General features: G+C 57.6%; 1 protein-coding gene across 3 annotated transcripts in view; it reads right to left on the bottom strand.

The window, feature by feature from the left end:
• The window catches only part of SLC7A5 (solute carrier family 7 member 5), a 43,010-nt gene that overhangs the window by 16,429 nt on the left and 2,576 nt on the right, over positions 1 to 24,005 (bottom strand). For all 3 annotated transcript variants that reach the window (XR_013412034.1, XR_013412035.1, XM_015126762.3), the window contains exon 2: positions 8,927 to 9,052. Coding sequence is in view for 1 of the 3 variants with exons in the window: in XM_015126762.3 (XP_014982248.1) it covers positions 8,927 to 9,052 (126 nt within the window). In the remaining 2 variants the exon portion in view is untranslated. The remainder of the gene's footprint in view (positions 1 to 8,926; positions 9,053 to 24,005) is intronic.

Consider the following 24,005-nt stretch of genomic DNA (forward strand, 5'->3'; position numbering starts at 1 on the left):
GTTGGCCAGGCTGGTCTTGAACTCCCAACCTCAGGTGATCCACCCGCCTCGGCCTCCCGAAGTGCTAGGATTACAGGTGTGAGTCACCGCACCAGGCCAGGCCTGGATAACTTTAATGTTTTAATCAGCGTCTCACTCCACTCTGTGGTCACAGTCATCTCCATGACTACAGAGCTGGGGACGGGATACCTCCCACACAGTGGTGCTCCCTGGGGTGCACAGTTCCATTCTGCAGCCTCTGAAACTTCCAAGAAAAGAAATACCAGCCGCTCTGACCAAGCACAGACTTAAGAATCGTCCCCGCACCGGGTGCGGCAGCTCACACCTGTAGTCCCAGCACTTTGGGAGGCTGGGGCAGGTGGATCGCTTGAGCTCAAGTTGGAGACAAGCCTGGGCAACATGGCCAAACCCCGTTTCTACAAAAAATACAAAAAGTAGATGGGTGTGGTGGTGGCAGGCCTCTAGTCTCAACTTTTTGGGAGGCTGAGGTGGGAGGATGGCTTGAGCCGGGGAGCCAGGAGGTTGCAGTGACCCGAGATCATGCCATTACACTCCAGCCTGGACAAGCTCCAGCTAGGGAGGCTCGGCAGCGCCCCTCTCAAGCCACTCATGTAGCTTTCATTCTTAGGATAGTGTGGCCAGGGATGCCCTGCAGGGACCTCCTGGGCTGTAGCTTGTCCAGGGCCTCTCTCTGTCACGTGTCTAAGGTCCTGGAGGCCGGTGGATATGCACAGAGGAATGACATCCCCCAACCTCACAGCCTTGGGTGCAGCCGGCAGACCCACTCCTCACCCCTCATGGGGGATGGCAGGAAGGCAGGGGTTCAGGCTCTCCCACGGACCCTAGACTGGGGCTTGGTCCTGGCTTTGACACGAAGCCCCAGGCACTGGGCAGGACCGGAAGGAATGGCTGAGCGGCTCACTCATTCAGCAGTCACCCAGCCTCCACACCCGGCAGTCTGCTGTCCAGTCAGCCTCCACCCACGAGGAGGGGGCAGCGTGACAGGGAAGGGAGGAAGAGAATCACCGTGGACAGACGGTGACATTTGCCAGAGCCCACAGAGACGCGGGAACAGGCTCAGCGCAGAGCCTGAACGGGACCTTCCAGCCCCTTCCTTGTCCCTAAAAGGCATCTTCCTCAGGGGCTGGTGGGGTTGCCATGAAAGCAAACGCACGGCCAAAACCCCGGGGAGCAGGCAAACTAGAAAACCACGCGGTGAGCCGGGCACGGCAGCCTCTGCTTCGTCAGCAGGATCCCCTCGAGAAAGGGGTAATTGTGGTGGGAACGCTCCAAAGGCCCTGGGGAGATGATTTCAGGGAAAAGTGGCCTGATCCCTGAGTCCCACAGATGTGGCCATGGGAACCATCCACCCAGAGGCTGGAGGGGAGACTCCGCCCGTGTCTAAAGCCATCGGGCTGACAGGGCCCGGGGACGCCCCAGTGGCCAAACGCACATGTGAACGGGATCCTCCCCCCTCCTCTGTGAGGTGGCCAACCCTCTGGCTCCTGACTCAGAGGACATGACTCTGGCTCCCCATGAACGCTGTGTCCCTGGAGAGAGCAGCCTGCCCAGCCCGGGAACATGGGAATGTGGAAAGGGAGGGCATCCCGGAACCTCAGGGCTGATGGGGCCCTGCCCCAGCCCCGGAAACACCTCAGGGGCAAGACAGTCACTCCTCAAGCATGGACCTTCCGCTGTGCTGGGGCCTTCCGCCTTCCAACTGCTCTGCACTCTGGCCCCTTGGGGCTCTAGGTGGAGTGTGCTGAACAGTGTCCCTGAAATTCACGTCCAGTGGAGCTGAGGGATGTGTCCCAGCTGCAAATGCAGTCTCCATAGGTGTAATTAGCAAAGGACCTTGAGACGAGATCATCCCGGATTAGAGTGGGGACTAAGGCCGACGACAAGTATCCTCAACGACACGGAGGAGGCAGACCCAGGCGAGGCAGAGCCGGGCAGCCGAGGATTCCTGGAGGCACGGGCAGCTGGAAGGGGAAGGTGGCACCTCGGGTCTGGATCTCTGGCTGCCAGGACCGGGACCGTCTATATTATGTCTGTTGCTAAAGCCAGTCTGCAGGCATCTGTCACCACACGAGGGGCCAAATGTGCCACCCAGGGGAGACCTCCCTGGCTTCTCAGTGCATCAGACATGGGGCAGGACAGCTGCAGCTCAGTCACCAGCCGAGTGCACAGTCAATGGCTCCTCATCTAAGAGGGGGCTGGCCGCGGCCAGGACTGGGGGGCTGTGAGCCCTGTGTGGTCAGTACCCTGGAGCTAGCTGCCCTGTGGGCTCAGGGAGGACATGCAGTGACTGCCACACGGGTTCGGTCCAGAGCCCAGGCCCCACCTGGGGACCACACCTGGGGCTTCCTCTGGTCTGCCCACCCCAGGCCATGGCGCCACTTTTCACATGCCTGTTTCGTTCTGGCCATCTAACGTCTGGGAACCGTGATGGGGCAGGAATTTGGGTTTGGGGATTCTGGCAGTGACCACACGGCACTTTTTGGCCACCAACAGTGTCTGTCCATCTTGGAAACTCACGAAGGAGTAGGCCCCTTTGCTTAGGGCTGCCAACCTCACACCAGAAGTAAAACAGCTTTTTCCAGCTCCACAGGCCAGAAAAGACCCTAAGAACTGTCCCCAGCACAGGGCTGTGGCTGCGACACCTCCCACACTCACCTTTTCCCGTGGCCGCTCTGGCCTCCGTCCACGCGTCTGACCAAGGGCACCGGGAGGTGAAGGCAGCAGGAAAACAAGCCCCGTTCCTGTCCTTTGATTCTGTCCCAGCACACGCCACCGGCAGAGCCGCAGCGTCCCCGGCCTGTCATCCTCCCGAGGCCAGCAGCACAGAAGCATGGCAGGCCCGGGACACACTCAGAGCTCCAGAGCAAGCGGCAGTTCAAATGTCCTTTATCAACTGCGAGGGCTTCGAGGCCCAAAAGAGGTGCCCTGAGTCGCAAAGCACCCGCCCTTGGGGCAGCCAATGCCGCAGCCCTGGCTCCAGGCCCAGGTTGACTGGAGCAGAGCCTGGCACCAATCTGGGCGCCCCTGAGTGCAGTGTCCTGTCTGTCCCTGCGTGACCCTCAGCCTGTCTGAGACGCCTCACAGAGAGACGCCCTGGCGTACCCCACAGAGAGGCGCCCTGGCATACCCCACAGGGAGGCCAGCCTGGAAGCGTCTCTGGAAAGTGAGCTTTGGCAGCTCGAGGCAGAGCAGAGGCCGACTCCTCCCTCGGTTAACACAGCCTGGCCCCAGCTGGGGTTCGCTTTGAGGCCCTGGGGCTTGCCCTGTTTCCTGCCAGGGGAGTGGGGCCCGAAGCTCCATCCCATCCCCCAAAACTCAGACGTGGAAGCCCTAACCCCGGTGTGGCCGTACGTGGACATGGGGCCTCTACAGATTAAGGGTAAGTGGGGTCCTCAGGGTGGGGTCTGATCTGACAGGATTCTCCTCCACACCAGAGGAGCCCCAGAGAGCCCGCTGTCCCACGAGGAAACACAGCGAGGGGGCGTCTAGGAGCCAGGAGGCTGAGCACCTGGCCCAGGACCTCTTACCGACTCTCCCCCAGGCCTCCGGTAGCAGGGCCTCAGCACCAGACCCTCTGAGGCTGAGACCCAGCCACCCAGGCCTGCTCCACTCTTGCTGTCACCCCCGGAGAAAGTGGTAGTCAGGGCATGAGGTGAGGAAAAGGGGCCGTTAGACCCTGCATGGCTGTGGCTCCCGTGCCGGGAATGCGGTCAGCCTGGCCTCCTCCCAGCAAGAGAGGACAGCCCATTTCCCAGGGGAGGACACCGAGGCTCAGACTCACCCTGCCCAGGGGGTGTGGCAAAACTAGAATCCCAAGGCAGCTGCCCATCTAGCGCCTGCCCCTGCCCTCTCTCCGGGAGGGCACCCCGGAAGCCCGCAGTCCCAATCTGGGAGTCACAGCAGGCTGGGCTGAGCTCTGCTGGGGGTGCCTGAAAGCCCAGCTCGGGGTCCACGCACACACTCAGGTGAAGCCAGGCCCAGAAGAAGGAACAGCTCTAAGCCACAGCCCAGGGGGGCCTCTCCAACCACCCCCCACGAGGTGACCCCTTCACACCCCAGAGCCACAGCCAGCCAAGGTGTGGGTGAAACGTTTTTCCCACCAGAACAGCCCAGCAGCCGGGCATGTGCTGTGACCACTGAGGGGACTTTGTCAGAAACACTGCCTGGGGGCCGGATGCGCCCACCCACAGGAAGGAGGGACCAAGACAGGGCCGCACACCCCCAGCCGGATGAGGGCCAGGTGAGGGTGGCGGCACCTCTTCTTCTAGGAAGCTCCTCAGGACAGAGGGGGAGGGGCTCGGGGGGCGGCCTTCAGGGAAGCTCAGCAAAGCTCAGGGAACAGTCTGAGAAGAGATGTCCTCCAGACCCGCACCCTCTCAGGACAGACCGTCCCATCAGCCTTTCCCGGAACACATGGGAGCCCACATGAACCTCCCAGAGTAGAGGGACCCAGCGCTGCGCACCCTGGGAACAGGTGTAGGCCCTTCCGCCAGCGGCGCACGACCCTGCACACTGCGCCCAGGGTCACAGCGGCGGTGGGGAGGGACCTGCCCACCGTGGGCTCATGGCTGTGGGACCTGGGGCAGGGTACCCCACTTCTCTGGGTCTAAGGGGCCCCACTAGCTGAAGAACCAAAGGAAAACCATCATTTCAAAATTGTCATGTGACACACAGAGGCAGTCCCCCCCTCCACAGCCCAGTGGCACACACGTATTTTCCGCCTGGGACACGGGACCATCCAGAAGTGCCTACTCATGGGTGTGGGTCACAGCCAGGGGTCTCAGCCACCGGGACCAGGGCCCAGCGGGTCACAGCCAGGGGTCTCAGCCACCGGGACCAGGGCCCAGCGGGACACAGCCAGGGGTCTCAGCCACCGGGACCAGGGCCCAGCGGGTCACATCCAGGGGTCTCAGCCACCGGGACCAGGGCCCAGCGGGTCACATCCAGGGGTCTCAGCCACCGGGACCAGGGCCCAGCGGGTCACATCCAGGGGTCTCAGCCACCGGGACCAGGGCCCAGCGGGTCACATCCAGGGGTCTCAGCCACCGGGACCAGGGCCCAGCGGGTCACATCCAGGGGTCTCAGCCACCGGGACCAGGGCCCAGCGGGTCACATCCAGGGGTCTCAGCCACCGGGACCAGGGCCCAGCGGGTCACATCCAGGGGTCTCAGCCACCGGGACCAGGGCCCAGCGGGTCACATCCAGGGGTCTCAGCCACCGGGACCAAGGCCCAGCGGGTCACATACAGGGGTCTCAGCCACCGGGACCCGGGGCCCAGCAGCCCAGCAAGGCCACTCGGTAGGGGTCTGAGCCCAACGCAGGGGAAGCATTTTCCTCTCCTGGGGTGAAGGACAGCAAGAGGCGCGCCGCCCTGGCTGGCTGTGGCTTTCTTTCCTCTTTGTGGACACAGTGAAAGGGCAAATCTTGCTCCAGGGAATAATGACCTCCAATAGTACAACGTGGGAGGAGAAGGAAAAGAAAGTTTTTACGGAACCTTTTTTTAATCTGCCCAACTATCCAACGTGTAACTGCTCGAGGAGAGGTTAGTCTGTTCTGCCGCCGACTGCTGCAGCCTGAGCAAAAGTACAAAGCGTCCCATTGTGTCCTCCAAGAGGGACATGGTGCTGCCGTTGGGCTCGGACAGCAGACAGCAGAGCCTGTGCACTCGATCCCACCCTCCACCCTGCAGGCGAGGGCCCAGCCACCCTTCTCCTTAGGGAACAGCCTGAGCGTGGGCCTCATGGGACGGTGGGTCAGATCTGAAACCTAACTTGAGTACTGTCTCCCCTTTCAAAAAGGCTGGGACTAACTGCAGAACCTCATGTGACACCTAAGCCTGCGTGTCCTCACGCCCCAGCCTAGGGGCAGCCGTGGCTCCCCCAAGACGCAGAGGTGAGGGCTCCTGACCAGATTTGGCCCCTGTCACTCACCCAGCTGCCCCTCCCAGCCCACATCTCAGGAAGGCCCAACCCCTCAGAAGGGCTTTTCTGGTCTGCACCAGGGCCCTGCCTGTGCCCCACTGTGACTCTCCCATTCACCATTCACGTGCCTATGGCTCTCACGTCCCCCCACAAGCTCTGGATGCAAGGCTGTGTCTTTGTTGGGACCTGGCGTAGATGCAGCACATGGGACAGAAGACAGTTCTGCAGATGGCCAACTGGGAAGGGGTGATCACGAAGTTCCCTGACAAGGAGGAAACAGGCAAGAGGCTGTACGGTCGGCCAAGGGCCTCCGGGACCCTAGGGCCAGTGCCTTTCCACAGGACAGAGCCCACCTGGGGGCCCAGAGCAGCAAGGAGGAGCCTTTTCAGCTCTGATGGAGCAGGGCACCCAGGATGCGGGACAGGCAGGGACAGGTGCGTGGGCCAGGCCTGCTCTGCCAGATTTTCGCTGCATTCTCACTGACCAATCATTGCAAAATTGGGGCCGGAGTCTCTGCCTTGAAGTATCTGGGGGCTCTGCTGCCAGGTACCAGAGAGGGGAGGGGCAGCTGCCCAAGGGCTTTGTGCCCTTGGGGTTATAAAGTTCGACAACTGGGACAAAGGAATCAACACAATGTATCTTCTAAAAGCAAGGCATTCATCTGGTAACAAAATAAATATCTTGAAGCCAAACAGGAGACAGGAATTCTGCAGACGCTGCACTGTGTCAATTATGTATTCAAGTTGAACAAAAAGCTCTTTGCTCTCCCTACTGACATGTGTTTTTACAAAAATCACGTTCCCCTCCTAAATCTTTCCTGGCTACCTGATGAGCGCAGCCAAGCAAAGGCCTTCACGAGCAAAGCACCCTTCCATGCACACCTCCTGGGAGGCACAGGATCCTTCCATGCACACCCTCTGGGAAGCACAGGGCCGATTTGTCTCCTGCCTGTAACATGTTACTCAGGCCCAACCACCTCCCTGGGCAACTTCTGAGTGCCCGGGAGCCATGGAATGAGCTAGTCTTGTTTTGAGTAAGGTGCTGGAACCTGAGGTCCCAGGAAGGTTCAGAATTGGGACTTCCCGCCAGCCCTGTCCTGCCAGCTCTTGAGTGGCTCTGGTACCCCCGGTGACTCTGAGAATCCCTGGTCAGACACATGCATGGGGGATGGGCTCAAGCTCCTGAAGGATTGACCTGGGCCACCTTCCAGAGCCACCTGAGAATCGGGTGGGACTTCCCCTCGATGAACGCCTGCTGCAGGCTTTGTACAGATTGATATGTTTGATACAGACAGTCTGGCCCCAGCACCTGGAGCTCGCCTCCCTGTCGTGAGGTCAGTATATCCCGGCACCGCATCCCCCTGCAGCCCCAGGTTACCTGCTTGGTGCACAGACCCCTCCCCAGCAGCAGCCGGCCTTTGTCCCTAAGGCGAAGTGCCGTGTGCGGCCAGCAGGGGGCGCCGGGAGCAAGGCGGAGGCCCGGCTAAAACTGCATGCTGGGTGCTGGGTGCTGCTGGGCACCCGTTCAGTTCACAGCCCACCAGTGGTAGAGTGCACACAAGAGAGCAGCCCAGCCCTGAGGCAAGGCCCCACGCAGGAGGCAGCGTCCTCATGTCTGCTTGTTTTGGCCTGGCCGTGCATGGGCTGCAGGGCAGCTCACAGCTTGCTGGGTGGGGGCCTCCCTGCCTCCAGGAGCAAGGTCCCTGTCCTGTCCTCTGCAGCCCTGGGGTCCTAACTGCCTCTCCCACAGCCACGTGGGACCAGGTAGCCTCTCTGCAGCCATCAGCGACTCCAAGTCACCAGAGCGTGCATCTGCCAGGCACCCAGCGACAGCTCCACAGCTCCAGGGCTGGAGACATCCCTAACTGAGGCTCTGGGAGAGAAGATAATGAGGCCAGCTCCTGACTGCTCTGCTCCTAGGCTGGCTCCAACATGGATGGAGACAAACTCAGAAGGAACTGCCGACAGAGGCACCCATGCTGGACTCGAGCAACAGGGCCCTCCACTTCAACTGTAACCGACCACGGGTGGGATCCAGCGCCCAGGACAGTGTGTCTCAGGGTCTGTGACCACACAAATGGGAACCGCTTGTGAAACCCCAGCCCAACCTCACTGCGGAATGGCAGTGTGGAAAGGGTGGAGGCTCTGCAGGCAGACACAGGACACAGATCTGTGGGGCGTGTGTTCAAGGGTCCAGAGACACCCAGCAAAAAATACCAATGGTATCAGTCCATGTCAACAGAGAACGCAGGTGCAGGGGGCGGGGGCTGTTTCATACTCATTCTCTTTATTCCTCCCAGCAGCCCCAAGAGAAAGCAGCTGGGAAAAACGCCGAGAGTCAGTGATTTGCCCAAGATCACACAGCACAAGAACAAAGCCTGGGCCAGCCAGTCTTAAAACCTGTGGGCCAGACTGCTCTCACTTGCTCCCGAATGCTGACAGTGGACACATCTGAGTGATGGGGTTACAAGGCTTGTTTTCCATGCTTATCTGATCTTCTTTAAAAAGCAGACAGAAACATGGAGACAATCCCACGCCTGCCCACGGAATGATGAATAAATCACAGCATGACCAGGAGCATGGCCCCGTCAGGGGAGGGTGGGGAGCGACAGCACACGGGACTCTGAGAGACCCAGGGTGAGATGGCGCGAGGGTGGTCAGCTTGGCAGGCACGGCCCCTGCCGGGCCTGGAATGTCCCACATCCCCCCAGGTGAGGTTACAACACATCAGCTGGGCACTCAAGCCTCAAAGACATCACAGTGTAAAAAAAGAATAACTGCCAGAGCCCCTCCCAGTGGTGGCCACGCTGTCCCATGGGAGCACTCCTGTGTCCCCTCTGGGTAGGATTTCACTTGCTGGGTGATTTTCCCAGAGGGAAATCTCCACGTTGTACAGTACTTCAGAGCTGCGGACTGGGACCTCATGCCCTGTGAAGGACACACAGCCTCGAGGGGCTGCCGGTGGGGCCTGGGGGATGTACTCACCCTTCCCGATCTGGACGAAGCCCAGCAGGATGATCAGGGCCAGGGCCAGGAGCTTGGCAGCGGCAAAGGCATCCTGGACCCGGGTCGCGGCCTTCACGCTGTAGCAGTTCACGGCCGTGAGCAGCACTGTGGAGACAAGAGGGTGGCAGTGAGTTTCACGGGCAGATGCCAGCTCTGGGGGAGGTCGGGATGTGATGACCCCAACCCCACCCCAGGGCCAGGGCTGGGTCCACCAGAAAAACAAGCTCCTTAAACAGCTCCAGTCCCGTGCCAGACCCTAGGGCAGCTTCTGACTTTCTGGGACCTGTTTTGATAAACCAGGTGCCCCTCAAGGATTGTAAGGGACCTTTCCTCACCCCCGCCCCCCGCCAACACCAGGCCACGGACTCCCACCTATAGTCAGGGCTTTGAGTGGGGTCGCTGCCTCCAGAGACCCAGGTGAGCAAGGTGACCTGCCGCTTGGAAGGTGCCCATCACACCTCTTTGCACCTACTTAGCACCCTGACCTGCCTGTGAGACCCGCACAGCCCGGCTGCCAGACTCCATGAGGGCGGGGCCCGATCCTCAGAGAGGATCTTCTGTGGATTCCAGCAGAAGCGGGTTGTCCCGCTATCCTGGAACTACCTGGCGAGTCACCTGGGGACGGCGGGGCACTGGCGCAGCCTGGGAGGGGCCACAGGGGCCTGTGGTGAGCAGAGCTGACCCTGCTGCCCTGTTGCTTTGGGGGCATAGGATGAAACCCAAAATAGCACCATGTGCTTCAGAAGCCTGAGTGACTCCACACAGATGGCCGGGACCCCTGCCTGCCCCAGAAGGCGCTGAGACGTGCGGTCAGGCATGCTCAGACACGTCTCCAGACACCAGCAAGTCCTCCTGGGCCCTATAAGGCACCCAGTTCTGAGCCAGAGTGTGTGTGTGTGTGTGTGTCACGGGGTTCTGTTGCAATATGTGGGCAGGCTGAGCCGCTATTCAGGGATCTGTGAGCTGGTGGGGAAACAACCACCCCCACAACTTAAAATGAAGTAAAAGCCTATTAACCCCGAGGCACTGACTCCCCGACACCCTCACTGCCTGCTGCACCACCCTTCACCCCTCCGTGCCCACAAGGTGATTCATAGCTGTTAGGAGCTTGAAATCTGCCAGTGGGAACTTCTACACCCCAGAAGTGGGCAAAGGCCCGGCACGGGCCACCCGCACAGCGTGGCTCTCGCAGCCTTCCCCGCACCGCACTGCTCAGACTGTGGGAAGGTGAGGGCATCGGAAAGGCCACAGGCTCTTCTCTTTCCCCCTGGGAGTAACGCTCAGAAAGGTCTGGCCAGCCGAGGTCTTGGGGGCTCCAGTGGCTTTTCCCCAGCTGAACAAATCCTGTGGAATTTTAGAATTTCAGCAACAGACCCCAGGAAAGACATCCATGCTAACTAACTGATGACAGCAGCCAGCAAACATGGGAAACGTCCTGAGGTGCGGGACCGGCCGCCCGCCCGCCCGCCTCTCTCTCCGAAGTTAACCAGCCCACTACAACTGTGGGGATGCCAGAGTGGAGACGGCTACCACACACCAGGAAAGTCTGGCTGAAAAATGTCTGAAAGTCAGTGTTTTTGCTGCTATTCCTAAAATAAAATACTTGAAATTCCCTTCCACTCCTCATCCAAAGAGAAGAGGTGAGGAGTGGGACACTCCCCTTTTGCCAGGGCTGCCAGGGACATGGAGATGTCACCAGTCCAGAGCTCTCCAGTCTAACCCTCGGGGCTCAGCAGGGTTTGGTCAGTGGGTCCAGGCAAGTGGGTCTAGGCAGTTCCTTCTCTGCCGCACAGGGTGAGGGGGCAGGTCCTGACCTGACAGTCCCATTTCCTTATGGGGTGTGTGTGTGTGTGTGTGGGAGGGTCCATAAAAGAAACTGGGCCTCGGGGACCTTGCGGACAAGCCAGGGATTTCCGGATTTGCAAGAGGCTGGCTGATTGCATCACTCGCTCATTCATGCCAGGAGGGAGGCGGGAGTAGGTGTGGCCAAGCTGCACTCAGGCCTTTCCCCAAAAGGGACACGCGGCATGCTGCCACCACTGAACTCCAGATGCCAGACAGGCGCTGCGGACACTGAGCACGGCCCCTGCGGCTATCATGTCTGCTAGGGGGTTGGGGGGTTCAGGAAAGGCAGCGATTTGCCCCGAAGTGCCCAACCAGCCATCAGGGCTGTCACCGTGGGTGGGACAGAGGCCAGGGTCCCCCTGCCAGCCTGACCCTGTCTGCCCAGATCCAACCCAGCTGCTCTCCAACGAAAAACAGTCCTGAGGGGCTGGCGGGTGCCACTGGATCATCTCCTGACATTAAAAATAACCACAGGGCAGACAGGCGGGCCTGCGTTTTGGAAGTCAGGTGGGGAGCAAAATGGCCACAGAACAAAGGGGACCTTATCGTATTTATTCCTTTTATAACAAGAACACAAATTTTAATGTTCACTGATTCTGGGTGATGAGTAAACAAAGGCTTCATTATTCTCCACAGTGTTCTTTTTTAAAGTTTTAAGATGAAATAAAATCTTAAATACATGAATTAATGTGGGTTCAGCACCTTCTGACCTTAAGGAGGTGAGGCAGTCATGGGAGAAGTCTGGGGTTTGAACCTCAGCCCCTGCTGGCACCTGCCCTCTCCCCAGCCTGTGTCCACACCACGGAGGGGCTGCTGGCTGCCCCGGCAGCATACAGCAGGGAGACCGGCAGGGCTGTGCCCCGAGTCAGGGTGAGGAGGCTGAGCACACAGGGCCGGCCACCCCCAGATAAATGTGGCCACGCTGGCCTGTGGGGACAGCTGGGCCAAGAGATAAAGGCCGTCCTGGGGATCCTGGGAGATCAAGCCTCGTGGCGTGGCTTGGCTTGATTGACAGGTAGCCGGGCAAGCTGAGCTGGGGACCCCTCCCAGTCTGGAGTGCTCTCTTCCTCGTCCTCACCTGGCTGGCTGGCAGGAGCTCCCAAAGAGCCGGGGTCCCTTGGGGGCAGTGCATTGGAAGGACCCCTGCCCTCCTCCTCCCTTCACCTGCGCCCCCACCACCCCCCAGGGCCATCTGAGTCACAGAAACATCCTCATCTTCAGGTGGGCCTTGACAGCAAGGCCCACAGCCCGGTGAAGGAAGGACAGCCCCAGCCACACCCAGAGCCAGCGCCAGGGCCTCGGCCAGGACACCTGTCACAGTAAGGCCCAAGCCGTGGTCCTGGTCCTGACTCAAAAGCCACTTCAGATGCCCTAAGGCTCATGCAGGAGGGACTGGGGACGCAGCCAGCCCACTTCTCCTCAGGACTCTGGTGTGGGCACCAAGACCTCCCACTCTTCTCGCCACCTGCCCTGCTCAGAGCTGGGGCGTCCTGGGGAGCTTGCCACCACCCGGCATGAGGTGGGGGACACCCCCACCCCTGTGCCTCCCCATCTCTGGGGTGGGGCCCGCAGTGATACTGACCTCACAGACCGTGCAAGAAGGTGCCTGAACAGGGAGGTCCCACAGATGGGACAGGTGCCTACCGCAGGCTGATCCCCCAACCCCGCTCCCTCACACACACCCACAACTTGTAAACCAAGAGGCTAGGCTGCCTTCTCCTGGCCCCTGGCCTCTCCTCTCTCCCCTTGGGGAGGTGATTCTCTGAGGTGCCTGCCTCCCCTGCCTGATGCCCGTGAACGCTCACCTCTGCGGCAGCCGACCCTGCTCACCTCCCCTGATGCTGGCAGCTTGGTCTTCTGGCCCCAACTCTGTCCAGTTCCTGATAAAATCCCGCCACAGACACAGGGACGATCCCCCAGGGTCCAGTGTTGGAGGAGAGGGTAGGGGAAGGGCCAGTAACAGGCACGTTCAATGTGGAGAGCAGGTGGGACCTGTGGGCCCGGGCTGGGTGGGGACCCTGCAGGCCCCATGAACCATCCCCACACAGACTAATGCCTGATTCTTTCAAGTAACAAACATGGACCAGGTACAGAGGTACAGGAGCGTGCGTGGATAAGGCTCAGGACCAGCCACAGTGAAAATTATCTGTCGGCCCCAGAGGCCACTCCCTGGGCCGCCGGTCCTCACCCGCCCCCGAGCCGGACAGAGTAGTGAGTCCTGCAGGGCTCAGCACCTTGGCCGGTCTGTAAGTGGGGGCACCCAATGAACATGATCCTCCGGGACCCCTTCAAGTCCAAGCACAGCCACTGTGAGTGCCCCAGGCGGGCATACGGCAGTCCCTTCTGTCATTTTCAGGCCCAACAGAAACAGGTGCTACTGCCAGGCCCCCAGGGACTGCCTCCAGGAGTCTTTTAAAGAGAGGGTGCATTCTGAGCACAGTTTCAGAGTCTGTTGGTTTCAGAGTCTGTTCATACAAAGGGCCAACACTGGGGCTGGGGCAGAGATGGTCCAAGGCCTGCTTTATAGGCAAATGAGGACTGTATACCCAGAACTGTCTGCTGGAGACAGCACAGAGGAAGTGGCTGGCAGCTTCACCAGTTGCAGGAAGCCCACGCAGCCTGGTCCCCCAGGGTGCACCTGGCACAGCTGTTTGCCCTGGGCTGGAGAGCGGCAGCTGACCACGGCAACGACAGCTGGGTCGACACCAGGCACAGGTACCAGCCCAGCCCAGGCCCGCCTAGCGCAGCCTGCAGCCCCTAGCCAAGCCAGCACCTGGTAACCCTGACAACCAGCCTTGGAGCCTGGGACCCACTCTGCAGCAAGCTGGGGTTCCTGCGACAGCTTCTTTGTCAGAATCCACTCGGTACATACAGGGCCCCGAACTTAGTGGGTGCCCAATAAACACGGGGCTTAGTAAAACCAGTACCTTCCTGCCTGGCCCCTTCAAGTCTAAACATCCTCTGCTCTGAGTGCAAACCTCCACCTTCTCCATTGATAGACAGCCCCCACCATCTCCCACGTCATCCCCTGGGGAGGCTTGTAAAAGCAGTGCGGGGGGTGGGGGGTGGAGGGGTGGAAACCCAGAGCTTCTGATCAGGCAGGTGGGGGGAAAGGGAGAGGACACATCTGCACAGAACAAGGTCCCAGGGAGGCTGGCGGAGCGCCCCCAGCATAGGCAGGTGCTTTCCTGATGGACAGGTCACCTCTACTGGGCTCCAGAAAACGAATGTGTCTGACCCGGTGACCCCTGTCCTCACCCAAGGCCAACCTCACCTCAGAATGGGCTGGAATGCTGAGCCTGCCCATGTCGGCTCCAGATCCACCCACCTCCCTGCCATCGTTGGCCACGGAGAGGTCAAAGTGGTCCGGAGACCCCAAGGAAAACGATGCAGCTCCAGGGCAGGGAAGCAAAGGCAGCGTTTCCATTTTTTTTTTTTTTTTGAGACAAAGTCTCGCTCCTGTCGCCCAGGCTGGAGTGCAATGGTGCAATCTTGGCTCACAGCAACCTCCACCTCCTGAGTTCAAGCCATTCTCTCACCTGTTCAAGCAGCCTCTGCCTCCGGGATCAAGTGATTCTCCTGCCTCAGCAGCTGGGATTACAGACACCTGCCACACACGCCTGGCTAATTTTTGCATTTTTAGTAGAGACAAGGGTTCACCATGTTGGCTGGGCTGGTCTCGAACTCCTGACCTCAGGTGATGCGCCCACCTTGGCCTCCCAAAGTGTTGGAATTTCAGGCGTGAGCCTGGCCGGGATGGTCTTCTTAAAATGGCTCCAATTTTGATGCCCAGTCTCCGCAGAGCACAAGGCCCTGCTGTGGGCCAGGCCGGACATGTAGATGTCCCCGGGCGAGCAGAGAGACGGTCCCAAGGCCCTGGCCACACCTGTCTGCTCAGTGTTGAATCAGATTTCTGTGGAAACAAATTACTAACAGGCTGGTGTCACATTTTCAAATTCTGTCACCAGCCCTTGAACACATGTCTTTGTACTTTTTTCCATTTTTAACCGGGGCTGAGTTACGCCCAGCCACACTGTCCTGTCTGGCACAGGGGCGGAGGTGTCAGCTGCTGTCCGGAATGGAGCTGACACACTCATTTTAAACAGGCCAGGAAGACGCAGATTTGGCAAGTTCTGAAATTTGCCTACACCCCAAGTCCCAGGGTAAGCAGGAGAACCTGAAAAGGGCAACTTCTCATTTGGTCAGGTTCTCCAGACACAAGCGTCCTGGTGGATACGGGTTTCCCAAGGGTCCTGACTCGAGACCACCAGGACCAACAGGAAGGGCCACCCCTCCCTCTGAAACTCTGAAACCAGGCCACCCCGTGCTGAAATGCTGTGTGAATTCGGGCAAGTTCCTATGCAGGGACTGAGCCTCCCTTTCCTGTTTGCAACAGACTGTAACACTGCCTCCTGCTGCGTGGGCGAAATGCCTCGCGGTCATGTCTTGTGGCGCCCCGTGAAAGCATCACCATTAATCTGACCAGTCACCGCAGTGTGAGTATCTCCAGGGCACAGATGAAGCTGTGGGCACCAGTGATAAGGAGTTGCCACTGCTGGCTAAGTGCGGAGCCTCACACATCTGTGGCCCACTCCAAACCCTCCACAGCTCCAACAGTTATGCTAACAAGAAAAAGGAGTGAAAACCCGCTCCAGTCACAGTATTGTGGAGGTGGAAGGATACCTGTGGCAGCCAATCCAACACCCCCATTTTATGGCTGGGGTAAACCGAGTTCAGAGAGGTTGTCCCACTTGCTGAAAGTCACACAGCAGTTCCTGGGTAGCGAAGTGAGGCCATCCAGGTCTCCTCAATCTCACCCTTGTGCTCCAGCCACTTGACTGGGCTTCTCAATGCCGGCTGTCAAAGAGAAGCACCAAACCCACGAGGGCTCCTGGCCAGCGTCCAGGCCAGTCCAACTCAACAGCAAGCGGAAGCAAATACTACACAATGAACTCGTTGAACAGACTCTGCGCTCAGGCTTAACCAGTGCACAGCCTGTACACCCGACAGGCGGATGCAGCTGTTCCAAATGGAGGCCAGGGCCTCTCCCCAATCCCAGTGGGCTCTGCAGGTGCAGTGATGGAAGAATCCCTGGTGATGGGGAGCCCTCAGCTCTGAGCAGGGCCTGAAGCCATCTCAGGGCCTGCACCAGCCCAGACGCTGCTGCACAAGTGCTTCAGGCCTCCTGCCCTGCCCTCCTCACCTGTCCCCTCACTTGTCAGGGATGTTTGATTCCTGGCTGGCCCCTCTCCTACCTGACCCCTGCCAAAGACCCAAGCCACCCAAGCCACCCCAGGCTCCCAGCTCTGAAGCAAACACCCAGAGAAGTTAAGCACCTGGCTCCGGGTCACACAGCTTAAGGGACTCAGAGCTCCAGGGACAGAGCCCGGGCCCTGCTCAGGCCTTCTGCAGAGGCCCTTGGCTCTTCCAGTTGACTCAGCTCATAGGGCTCCTACATGGTACCAGGTGAAGACACGGCCCCAAAAACCCTCAGGCTCTGAAGCCACATACGTGAGCCGTGGGCAGAATCCTGCATTGGCCACCGGCAGCTCGAGAGCACAGAGACAAAGCTGGCGGGCCCCAGGGTCACCGTGGCCTCGGTTTTGTACCAGCTGCAGTTTGATCACGTACACCAAAAACAAAATTCTCAGCCCCCTAATTGACTGAATGGACCCCTCCTCTTGGCCAAAGGGATTCCAAAGTTAACCTGTAAAACAAGTTCAGCTCACGAGGGGAAGAGGGATCACATATGACCCCTTCCCTCTGGAATTCAGGTACAGCTGACCAGCACTAACATTCAAACACAGATCTTGGCCTGGCTCAGTGGCTCATTCCTGCAATCCCAGCACTTTGGGAGGCTGAGGTGGGCAGATCACCAGGTCAGGAGTTTGAGACCAGCCTGACCAACATGGAGAAACCCCATCTCTACTAAAAATACAAAAATTAGCTGGTCGTGGTGGTGGCAGACACCTGTAATCCCAGCTACTTGGGAGGCTGAGGCAGGAGAATCGCTTAAATCCGGTTGCAGTGAGCCAAGATCATGCCACTGCACTCCAGCCAGGGTGACCAAAAAAAAAAAAAAAAAAGAAAAAGAAAAAGAAAAAAGAATCTTGGTCTCCATAACCTCCCATCTTACCCAGATATTCCTTTCTATTGATTCCAGTTCTTTAGCGAATAACTCTTTCAATCAATTGTGAATCAGAAAATCTTTTCCCAGGTGCGGTGGCTCTTGCCTAAAATCCCAGCACTTTGGGAGGCCGAGGCAGGTGGATCACGAGGTCAGGACATCGAGACTATCCTGGCTAACACAGTGAAACCCCACCTCTACTGAAAGTACAAAAAATTAGCCAGGCGCGGTGGTAGGCGCCTGTAGTCCCAGCTACTTGGGAGGCTGAGGGAGGAGAATGGTGTGAACCCAGGGGGCAGAGCATGCAGTGAGCTGAGATCACGCCACTGCACTCCAGCCTGGGTGACAGAGCGAGACTCTGTCTCAAAATCAAACAAACACATATATACAAACACACACATATATATGTGTATACATATGTATGTATGTATATATATGTGTGTGTGTATATGTGTGTGTGTGTGTGTGTGTGTGTATATATATATAAAGAAAAAAAAATCTTTGAACCCACTTGTGACCAGGAAGCCCCTCCCCGCCTTGGAGTTGTCCGTCTTTCTGGGCAGAACCAACAAACACCTTTCATGTACTGACTGATGTCTGCCTGTAACTTCCGTCCTTGTACAATGCATGAATTCCAGCTGTGGCCCACCCCCCGAGGCACATGTCCTCAGGGCCTCCAGGCCTTGGTCCTCACATTTGACTCAGGATAAATCTCTTCAAATATTTTACAGAGTTTGGCTTTCTCGTTAACAAGCAGCTCACACATGTAGTGTCTCAGCAGTGACAGGTGCTGGCCCGTCCCGAGGTCAGGATGACTCAGCAAGGGATCGGGTTTGTGGGCGTCACGCTCCAAGGCCCGAATGGGAGGTCGGTGCTCATTCCTCACATAGTGGGTAAACCCTACGGCAGGGGAGGGGCGGGCAAAGCCAGAGAACGGCTCCCATCTGGGGCAGTCTGACAGACAGGGATGCTCAGAAAGACACAGGTGCTGTGGCCACCCCGGAGGGTCTGCCTTCCAGAGGGAGAGTTCAGGACTCGGCCAGTACCAGGGAAGGAGACGCTGGGGGGCCCTCCTGTCGGAACAGGGCAGTGAGCGGAAGGGGGTGCTGCCACAGGGCCTCCGGGGAGCGGGCGGGCACACAGTAGCAATCTGCGTGCGTACACGTGTCCTGTCCCTGCAGATGGGCCAGGCAAGGCCTGCCCATGGCCAGCCATCCAGGCGAGGCTCCAGGGAGGGCCAGGCCTACTGGGGGGCAGAACCTGTGGCTGTGCAGGGTACCTGCCCTGAGTCTGGGAAGGATGGAGATGGGTGGACGAGCTGCGAAGGGCCTTCCCCAGTCTTCCCTCCCCCTAGGGGCCCCTAGGGGTGGCTGGGGAACACAGATGATCCTCTGACCCACCTGTGTCCTTACCCGGGCCAACTGGGCCACCCAGTCTTGCTGAATGACACCTCCCCAGACCCCTGGCACCCACCACACTCCCCAGACGTGGCTGTGTGCTCCCCTATGCCCGATGACAAACAGTGGCCTCAGTATAGAGGTGGGCACTGTGGCCCGTGGCTCCAGGCTCGCTCCTGCATCAGTATCCACAGCTGTAAATTGGGGATTATCACTGTCTCCAAAGGCTGGGGTGGAAAGTGGTGACAGGAGGTGAGAGTCTAAGCATGTGCCCTGCCTTGGACACCAAGCTCCGGGGGGTGACTCCCACCCTGGCCTGGGCCCCTGGGGGGTCTGCACAGCCCACCCTTCAGTGTGAAGGCAGCTGGTACACATTTCTGGGCAAGATTCTGCACATTTGGCTCGATTATGAAAGAGGTCTGTGATCCAGGAAAAAGGGTCAGAAGTGCCCGTTAGGCTTTCCTGCATGGCTCAGGTCATGTGCTTCTATGAACTCCCCCGACGACCTTGCCCCGAATCCCGTGACGCAGCGTGACCTGCCCAGGCGCCAGCGGCACTTTCATGTCTGGCTGGGAAAGTCGGATTTCAGTGCTAATCACTTGCTGCCGCCTGCACTGAGCCCACGGCTTGAGCTCCGGGGCCCACACGCAGAACCTTTGCTGGCTGAGCCAGGGCTCCAGCTGTGGGGGGGTCGGGGATGGAGGGGTGCAGGGATCCCAAAACCCAACCCGGGGCCAGGTTTACACAGGCCTGGACTGAGAAGTGGGGCTCCAGGCTCTGGATACCCGGGGGGGGGGCCCTGGAACAGGCCTTAACTGAGAAGCAGAGCTACAGGTTACAGGTGCTGGATACCTCGGGTGGCGGGGAGGCGCTGGACACCCCAGGGGGCGGAGAGAGGCAGCCAGGCAGCCTGAAGACCCTGGGGCAAAACACACACAGGCCCCCTCTGCTCTCTGGTCACTGCTAACTGGCCCCCTGGCCTTTGATTCCGCTGACCACAGCTAAGCCCACAGCCATCGAAACCCACCCTTCACCCTCAGGGAGGGGCTCAGAGACAGTTGTGGCAATTCCTACTTCCACCCACAGCCCCCTGACCCTGGGCCTGTGCTGAGCGTGGGTGGGTGACGTCTCGCACCCAGAGCTCCAGATGAAGGGAAACCCGGGCTCCTCTCCGGCTCTTCCCTCCCTCTCTTTGTTCCCTTGCTCCTTCCTCCTTTTTGCCAAAGGAGGAGACAGTGAGGCTGAGGGCTACTCAAAGTGCAGTGAGCAGAAGATGCAGGCACGTGGAGGGACAGTCACAGCCCGTGCGACTGGCACCTTCCCACACGGAGGCCTGGGATTCCCAGACACCTGGCGCTGGGACAAATCGCATTCCACAGCCAGAAACCGACTCGGCGGGGCCAGGTGGATTTCTCAAAGCTTTGGTTGCTTTTGGCTTGATGCTAGCTGGACAATGTCTCAGCTCACAGGTTCCTAAATGCACACCCGCCCACACCGATCTACTGACGAGTGACAGCCATGGGGAGGAGAGCCACCTCACTCCAGGGACCTTGGCACCGTCTCCCATGAGGCCAGGTGTTCCTGCAAGACTGATGGACGGCCTGCCCCTGCGTGATGGCACGCCTGGGACTGTCCCAGCAGACTCCTATCCTTCACCCAACTGGGACAGGGAAACAGGAGGGGGCTACTTCTGCTTTCAAGGCATGGAGGAGCTGTCTGCAGGCCACTTCTCTAACACCTATGCGCTTGGGGAAGTGACTGAGACTGCGCCAGGGCATCTCCTCCACGACCCGGTGAGTCCATCGGGCTCTCCTTCTGAGAGCACCTCCCTGGAGGTGGAAGCCCCTGAGGCCCAGAGCATCTTCTGAACCTGCGAGTTCCCACTTACTGAGAACTCGCCTGGGCCAGCGCCGGTCCACGGCTGTGGCCGGGACTTTGAGTAGATGCTACCCTACTCGCTATGCAGAGCCAGCTGGGGCCCAGGGAGGTCAGATAAACTTCCCAAACCAAATCCAAGCCCAGCCAGAATCTCAGCTACAGCCTGTACGCCTTCTGATAATAAAAACCCAGCATCGCTTGAATTTCCAGTACATGCTACCAAGTATTCGATAAGCAATAAATAACCCACACAACCCTCCTCTCATGCCAAGTTCCACATGGCCATCCGGAAACAGACACATGGAGCTGTTCCTCTCGCCTTTATGATCAGTGAAAAGCGCACCCACACGAAGACACGGGTGAAAGGACCTCATCTCCTAACCAGACCGAGAAGCAAGGGATTTTTTTCACTGTCACCGTCAGTGGGATGGTTCTAAGCACCGAGGCCAACCCATTTCACACGATTATTTCACAAAAAGAAACTTTCTGTGGGACGTGCCTGGGACACTGAAAAGACAGCCAGCAAAACTGAGAACCTTGTTCTCAAATCCGTACCCTCTCCCAAGGCAGCCTCAGAGGCCCAAGGGCTGACGATCCAGACCCAAAACCATTGTACCTTCTGTAGGATCAGGCTCAAGGAATAAGGGGGTAGAAGGTGCCCTTTCCCTTCCTAAGGAGAAAACTCTGGAACCCAACCTTACCTGTGATCATTTAAAAAAAGAAAAAAGAAAAAAAATTCAGCCGGTTATGGTGGCTCATGCCTGTAATCCCAGCACTTTGGGAGGCCGAGGTGGGCGGATCACCTGAGGTCAGGAGTTCCAGACCAGCCTGGCCAACATGGAGAAACGCTGTCTCTACTAAAAAATACAAAATTAGCCAGGCATGGTGGCACACACCTCCAGCTACTCAGGAGGCTGAGGCAGGAGAGTCGCTTGAACCCGGGAGGTGGAGGTTGCGGTGAGCTGATATTGCGCCATTGCACTCCAGCCTGGGCAAAAAGAGCGAAACTCTGTCTCAAAAAAAAAAAAAAAAAAAATCACTTTCTATGGCTTTTCACTGGTCCAGGAGCAATGTCCACAGATCAAAGGCCCAGCCTCTCCTTCACATCCCGGAACGCCCATCCTGCCCACCGGTCCGGGATCTAGGCTGCCCCCTGCACCTGGAATGCAGCTGCCACTCCACCTGCAGATGGTGCCACATGCACCTATCAGAAGCCCCCTACAGAGCAGGGTCTTCCTTCCTGGGACATCCACTGTCCTTCTCCATGCTGAAGTCAGAATGACCTGAGAATCGGCGTGGAGTTCTACCAGTCTCAGACAAGCCCACCTTTGCGACATCACTCCTTTTGAGGGGGCACCAGCTGCAGGGAGTCCGTCCCTTGCAGACCCCTGACCCGGCGACAGATGAATAAAGTATACTGACACACAGATATTCTGCTCTGCCAGTCCAGCTGCGGGTCCCAGCCGCTTACAGGCTCCCTGCTGAGTCCTGTAAACCAATTGCTACTTGGCCCTGATCAGCTAGTCAGACTCGCATTTATTTGGTAAGATTACTCGAAAGCTTGAGTCAACACCATTAGAGTATAATGGACATGGTGGACTTGCCACGTAAAAAGCACTTAAGCGTCCATGGTCTTAAGATTGTATGAGTAAACAAGATAGCTAGGTAAACTACTCTGCCTTTCTTTTAATACTATTTTTATTTGTTTAACTAAAGGTAAAGAGATCAGGCCGCCTTCAGCCAGCTCTTCTCAGTCTTCCAAGATTTGTGACTATTTCTATAACTATCTCTAATATTTTTCCCACCAGAATGATTGAACCCCAACACACCTCCTTCTCTCAGCAGGGTCTTCCTGTTCAGAGAACACAGTTTCTCCTTCTTGCCTTACACACAGGGGCAAGAATAGATTCACTCTTGCAGAGAGCACATCCCTTTGTTACTGAAAATCACTCTCCAAAAAAAAAGCAACACGTACACACACATACACTCACCACGCACACAGGTGGGTCAGACAAAAACAAGTACGAATGGCTTAGGGACATGAGAAGTGAGGCCCTCGCCTTTCCTGAAAGGGTTCCTATTAACAATAACCCTCACCTCTGGGTCAGAGAGGGCAGGCACTCTAGAGCCTGCCTCCAGGTTTTATCTCCTGGGACCAAAAGGACTGCGGGAAAGCTATTTAAAATACTTTTAGGCCAGGCGCGGCGGCTCACGCCTGTATCCCAGCACTTTGGGAGGCAGAGGTGGGTGGATCACCTGAGGTCAGGAGTTCAAGACAAGCCTGGCCAACATGGTGAAGCCCCATCTCTGCTAAAAATACAAAAAATTAGCTGGGCATGGTGGGCGCCTATAATCCCAGTTACTCGGGAGGCTGAGACAGGAGAGTCGCTTGAACCCAGGAGGTGGAGGTTGTAGTGAGCCAAGATCGCACCATTGTACTCCAGCCTGGGCAACAAGAGCAAAACTCCATCTCAAACAAAAAATAAAATAAAAATAAACAAATAAAAATACTTTTTAAAGCCCTATTACCACAAATTAAATCCAGGAACGTGTGACTCGGTACAGTCTCTTTGGAAGGCATATTAGCTGTTACATTAGAATCCACACCCAGCCGGGTGCGAGGGCTCATGCCTGTAATCTTAAGATCGGGAGGTTGAGGCAGGAGAATCGCTTGAACCCAGGAAGCAGAGGTCACAGTGAGATGGTGCCACTGCACTCCAGCCTGGGTGACAGAGAGACTCTGTCTCAAAACAAAAACAAAAACAAAAAACCAAAGACAACATACCCTTTTACCATTTGCACGAAGCTGGGAAACCACAAAAGCCCTCCACAGGGGTCTATGGGGGTGGTGTGGTGAGCACAGGGAAGACACAGGAAGTCTTAGCAGCTAAAAAGCCAGAGGGTGGCCTCTGCGTACTGCCTGGAACATGGCAAGACCATTTTAGGCTTAAAAAAAAAAAGGTGGAGAACAAGTTGTACACTACGATCTTTTAAATAAATAGGCCAGGGATATATTAGTAACAGAAGCAGCTCTGGAAATGTATACTGGCAGTCACAGAAACTCCAGGGCTGGGGGGTGGTAAAGGAGGAGAAACATGTCACCCAAGGCGGAGCTCAGTGGCACCACCTCGGCTCATTGATCTTGGCAAGATCAAGCAATTCTCCTGCCTCAGCCTCCCGAGTAGCTGGGACTACAGGTGTGCGCCATCACGCCCAGATAATTTTGCTTTTTTTTTTTTTTTGAAATGGAGTCTCGCTCTGTTGCCCAGGCTGGAGTGCAGTGGCCGGATCTCAGCTCACTGCAAGCTCCACCTCCCGGGTTCACACCATTCTCCTGCCTCAGCCTCCCGAGTAGCTGGGACTACAGGCGCCGGCCACCAGGCCTGGCTAGTTTTTTGTATTTTTTAGTAGAGACAGGGTTTCACCGTGTTAGCCAGGATGGTCTCGATCTCCTGACCTCGTGATCTGCCCGTCTTAGCCTCCCAAAGTGCTGGGACTACAGGCTTGAGCCATCGCATCCGGCTGCTTTTTTTTTTTTTTTTGAGATGGAGTCTCACCTTGTTGCCCAGGCTGGAGTGCAGTGGCACGATCTCAGTTTACTGAACCTCCACCTCCCAGCTTCAAGTGATTCTCCTGCCTCAGCCTACTGAGTAGCTGGGATTACAGGCATCTGCCAGAACGCCCAGCTAATTTTTTGTATTTTTAGTAGAGACGGGGTTTCACCATGTTGGACAGGGTGATCTTGAACTCCTGACCTCAGGTGATCTACCCGCCTCAGCCTTCCAAAGTGCTGGGATTACAGGCATGAGCC

This window comes from Macaca mulatta, chromosome 20, assembly GCF_049350105.2.
Source record: "Macaca mulatta isolate MMU2019108-1 chromosome 20, T2T-MMU8v2.0, whole genome shotgun sequence".
NCBI classification, from domain to species: Eukaryota; Metazoa; Chordata; class Mammalia; order Primates; family Cercopithecidae; genus Macaca; species Macaca mulatta.